Source organism: Benincasa hispida, chromosome 12, assembly GCF_009727055.1.
Source record: "Benincasa hispida cultivar B227 chromosome 12, ASM972705v1, whole genome shotgun sequence".
In the NCBI taxonomy this organism is placed as follows: Eukaryota; Viridiplantae; Streptophyta; class Magnoliopsida; order Cucurbitales; family Cucurbitaceae; genus Benincasa; species Benincasa hispida.
The window spans coordinates 66,812,190-66,817,488 of NC_052360.1; the positions used below are offsets into that span (position 1 = coordinate 66,812,190).

The window sequence follows — 5,299 nt, forward strand, 5'->3', positions numbered from 1 at the left end:
TTGTTACACATATCACTTTATATGATGTGAAACTATATCCATTATCCTCTATCATTTGTCTATTCATACCACCAAACCAAACTAACATTTATCCAAACATTTTAAAGATTTGAGCCGAGTGTTACATGTTACCTAACGAGTAATACCAAATCAAAACAAAGAAAAGTAAAAAGGTTAAAAAAGCTTAGTGGGGGAAAGGTTAAAATGGAAAGCAATCAAGTAAAAGATTTTAACTTTTACCACAAGCCGTAAATAGTACGAAAACAAAACAAACACCACTGTACCTTTCTTTTTGTTTTCCCTCTTCAGGGTTTCCAAACCAAATCGCTTCTATAAGGTGAGATGCCCTAAGGTTCAAATTATTACCAAGTCCTTTTGAAGCTTTTTTCTTTAAAGAAAAAAAAAAAAGGAAAATTAACAAAAGGATAAAATTAGGACAACCCCTCCTCTATTTTTCTCTCTCTCTCTCTTCAAATGGCAACTTAGTTTTTTTCTTTTTTTTTTTTTGGAGGGGGGATCTGCAATTTTTGAGAGTGAATTTGTTAATTTTGTTATTGGTTTTAAAGGAAGGGAAGTTTTTTTTTTCTTTTTTCCAACTTATTTCTCCGACATTTCAGGTACTTTCTGAAACTTGAAATCGCTTCTCTTAGAAACTAGTGCCTCAAAACAAAATTTATATATATAAGAAAAAAAATGCTGGATTATGAATGGGGATCAACAAACGCGCCGCCGATCATCCTCTCCGGCGAAGAATCCGACCCTGTTTTCAACTCCGACCCAACTCACTCTCACAACTTTTCCACTTTCCTAGACCATAACCACAACACATTCCTCCCGCCGCCGCCGCCGCCTCCGCCGCCGTCCACGGCGGCGTTCAGTTCTCACTTCGGCAGTTTCTACGACCACCCACATAGCTACACTATGGGTCCTCCTTCTCATCATTACGATACTGTGGCCGGCGGCGGAGGGGAGTTTGTGGTGGTGACGAAGAGCGAGGAAGTTTGTGGGAGTATGGCAGCGGCGGCACCCGTAGAATTTGCGGCGAGGATTGGGCTGAATTTAGGGGGAAGGACGTATTTCTCATCGGAGGAGGAGGAGTTTGTGAACCGGCTGTACCGGAGGACGAGAACCGGCGGCGAAATGGCCGGTTCGGGGAATTGGGCGGTTCGGTGTCAAGCAGAAGGGTGTAATGCGGATCTGAGTCAAGCGAAGCACTACCACCGACGCCATAAGGTTTGTGAATTTCATTCTAAAGCTTCCACTGTCATCACCGCCGGGTTGACTCAGAGGTTCTGTCAACAATGCAGCAGGTTCGTTCCTCTCTCTTTTTATGAATTTCCTAAACTACCCCGGTCTGTCCTTCTCGATCTCGTTCTGAATTATTATTTAATGCGACTGTCACAACGTGGGGTAAAATTTTTTTTATTTTACTGCTACAATTTATGATTTTATCATTCTTGTAATTGTTTGATGCATGTTCACAATATTTTATATTTCGCAAACTTTATATATTTTGTATATATTATTGGATACAGTATTGAACATCTAAAAAGCTATAATCATTCTCATGTTCTATATTCATAAACAAAAACGGTCTAAATCACCTTGGTAACGTAAATTAGTTGAATGGGCTAAATTACAACTAATTCATAGCTAGTGAATATATGTTAAAATACACTATTTTAGAAATGACTTATTCGACAAAATGTATCGAAGTTATTGATCAAATTCAGAATACAAAGGTTTTAAAAAAAAATAAAAAAGAAAAATATACTCAATTTTTCTAATATAACAAATATGAATGAAAAGATTTTGAATATCTGACAAATAATACATATCATTTATGGTTGAATTATACTAACTTTTGACGATCTATTAAATCTCAACCTGAGTAATCGATGAAAACAAGAATATAAATTTTTATAGGACTTAGGTTTTCAATTATTTAAAGATTTCACCCACTAGTGAGTAAAATTGAATGTTTTTGCTTGGACACAGTATCCTGTTTGGAGTGGACATCCTCAAAATATATATATTTAAATGACGTAAATACCCTCCTGAGGTCAATGATTTGGTTAGCCGTATTCTGGAGTAAATCCCGAGGGTAAATCCGTCCGGAAAAAAAGTCCCTGTAGTTTTCAGGTTTGACGGTGGGTCTACATGACCCCCCTCACAAAAGCCCTAGAGCAGCTTTCCTCAGTTGGGTGCATATCTGACTAAAATACCCAAAATACCCCCACCCGCTTTTTTTTATCAAGACAATGATTGCCCTTCCGTACAAAAGGAAAATCCCGAGGGCATTTGCGTCCGTAAATGTCGACAGCCCTCTAGGGAGAGTCGTTCATTGCACTCGGCAATTTCGTACCCCTTTGTTTCGCCCTTGTTTGGTAGATGGACGCTTCTTTCATTTATTAACCCTTCCCTTTTTTCTTTTTCTTATTGGGTACGATCAACAAGTAGTATTCGAACCATAGATCTCTAATTGATTAATTAAATAATGCTCGGTTTAACTTTATTAACCTTTTTTAGAATGTGACAAAATTACCCTTTCATTCTTTTTTTAAAAAAATACAATATAAACAATACTTAGTCCTTCTTAAGATACAACTATATATCTCTATGCATCTTACTCTCATCACAAAAAAAAAATAATGATAATAATAATAAAAAAAATAAAATAATTAAGAAAAAAAACTTACGTGCATTCCAGACTGCACATACCTTTATGCTTCCTATCAAATTATTTAATCATAATTTGGCATACGGCAAATTCTTCTTACTTACTTTTCTTAGAGCTTTTTAATTCATTTTTTAAGCATGTGATGAGATTAGGATACATAAAGATGGGTGCATCAATAGTGCTTAATATTTAAAGAAATATGTAAGAAGAATTTGTATGTGACAAATTATGATTCGATAAATTGATGAATTTTTAAATATGAATGTAACTTGTGATGCACTTATATTTTTCAAGTAACGGTCGTCCTTATTATTATTATAAACCCAAAACATAGATCAAACTCATGAGAAAAGTTATTGTCAATTAGTTTGAGATATAGTTATGTTACACATAATATATTACTGAGGAATGGGTTTTAGGGGTTTTACTTTTTGGCCAAGTATTTTTGTTGGTAGGTTTCATGTACTAGCGGAGTTTGATAATGGAAAACGGAGTTGTCGCAAAAGATTGGCAGATCACAACCGTCGACGAAGAAAGACTCAACAATCCCATCAAGGAAGCCCCAACTCATCTCAACCACTCGAAACTACTACTTCTTCTACTGATTCTGCTGCCAGTAAGTGAATTATACTTAATTTTAGATTTGTTTTCCTTTTATTTTACATAAATATTTAAAAATAGGAAATTCTTTCTAAAATAGAAAAATAAGAAAAAATTATTTACACAAAATAACAAAATTTTAATTTTTTTGATAGAGGTTGATAAAAGTCTATCCGTGATAAAAACTTATAAAAGTTTATCACTAATAGATGCCAATAGAAATATATTAGTATCTATCAGTATTTTTTTTTGCTATATTTTGTAAATAGTTTGACATTTTTCTATCTGTGAAATTTTTCCTTGAAAATATTATTTTAATTTGTTATACTTTTATGAATATTGTAATCATGACTCAAGTGAGCATAGTTCTATGGTAATTGACACGTATTCTTCTTGAGATCGAAGATTTAGATCTTTCATATCTTCACTTATATTTAAAAATCTCTAAGGTTATAATACAAACAAGGTCAGGAGAAATTTCAAAATTAGATTATTTATATCTTAACTAGATAATAATGTATATACTTGTGTGCGTGCATGTGAAGGAAAAGAGAGCATGAGATTAAGTGTAATCTATGTTGTTCAAAATATAAATATAATTAATTAGTCATATTATTTTATAATTTGAGAGTTTGGGTGTATCTAGATTATCCTTTTTTTTTTTGTATAGTTCATTCGAGTACTCAAACATAAGTTGTCATGCGAGTTTTTTCTTTTTTAGAAAATATAATTTTATTTATTTTGTGATGGAAGAAGATACATAATTTTATTAATTAGTGCAATTGAGTTTTGTAGGGTCGGCAACGGAGTCAACAGGACAGTCAGCGTGGTCGGTAACAGTGGCGATGTCTCCGGCGAGAATGTCAGTGGACTGCCTTAACCAACGGCCATATTAACAAAATTGTAAACGGCCATTAAACTTGAATTTCTATAATATATTCTTCTCAGTGATTGTGATGAGAACACGTGGCAAAAGAAAGGAATTTAATTAGGAAATAACATAGAGAAGAATATGATATATATGATTTATATGTGTATTGTGTGTAGGTAGCTGTTCTCAATTAATTAACCTTCTATATTGTAGTTTTAACTACATTTTCATTTTCCCAGCTGTGTAATTTCATGAATTAGACTTAATTTAGTAGTAGTGATTTTATTTTATTTTTTTTAGTTCAATAATAATGGAATGGGGGGTGAGATCTTTTAACTTTAAGGGGTTGTTTGGCTCACTAACATAAGTTGAGTTGAGTTGGTATGATATACCAACTCATTGTTTGGCCACCAACTTTAAATGTTGGTGGAGTTGAGTTGGTATATTTTATCAACTCACCCCAACTCTTCATTCTTCCAATGTTTTCAATAACTTCATTGATCGGCTACCGTCAACGACTACCACTGCCACACTCTGGGAACCAACTTCGATGACCGCTTTGACATGGTCAACTCCGCTGACCAACTTCGGGTCTCGACAACCATCTCTGACGACATTTTCGGCAACCAATTCCAATGACCACCTTCGTACGACCAACTATGACTATCAAGTCTAGGCTCCGACACCTCCGATGATAATTTCGATGACCACCTTTGTGCGACCAAGTCCAACGACCGATTTCGAGCTCTGACAACCACCTCCGATGACAACTCTAGCGATAAGTCCAACAACCACCTTCGCATGACCAAGTCCGACGACACTTTCCAGGCTTCGACAACCAACTTTAACAATCAATTTTGAGCTCCGACAACTACCTCTGATGACAACTCCGACAACCAACTCTGATGACCAACTATAACTACAAACTCCGATGAGAATCATCTTCAATGATCAACTTTGACGACCATCTTCGCTTGACCAATTCGATGACTAACTCTAATCTTTGACAACCACCTCCGATGAAAAACTCCAATTACCAACTTTAATATCATCTTCGTGCGACCAACTTGGAGCTCCGACGACCACCTTCGACTACAAACTTCGGCGAAAATCACATTCGATAATCAACTTCTATAACCACATCTGAC

The 5,299-nt window shown here is 35.1% G+C and overlaps 1 protein-coding gene across 2 annotated transcripts; it reads left to right on the forward strand.

Annotated features, from left to right (window-relative positions):
* Nucleotides 1-375: 375 nt before the first annotated feature.
* On the forward strand, nucleotides 376-4,411 carry LOC120092678 (squamosa promoter-binding-like protein 8). Of its 2 annotated transcripts, none has more exons than XM_039050827.1 (3): nucleotides 376-1,310; nucleotides 3,136-3,296; nucleotides 4,058-4,411. In XM_039050827.1, exons 1-3 carry the CDS (start codon nucleotides 694-696, stop codon nucleotides 4,174-4,176), a joined length of 897 nt encoding a protein of 298 aa, XP_038906755.1. In that variant the 5' UTR covers nucleotides 376-693; the 3' UTR covers nucleotides 4,177-4,411. The 2 variants fall into 2 exon arrangements, with proteins under 2 accessions (XP_038906755.1, XP_038906757.1); XM_039050829.1 differs by having other exon boundaries at nucleotides 382-1,310; nucleotides 4,076-4,409.
* Nucleotides 4,412-5,299: the final 888 nt, after the last annotated feature.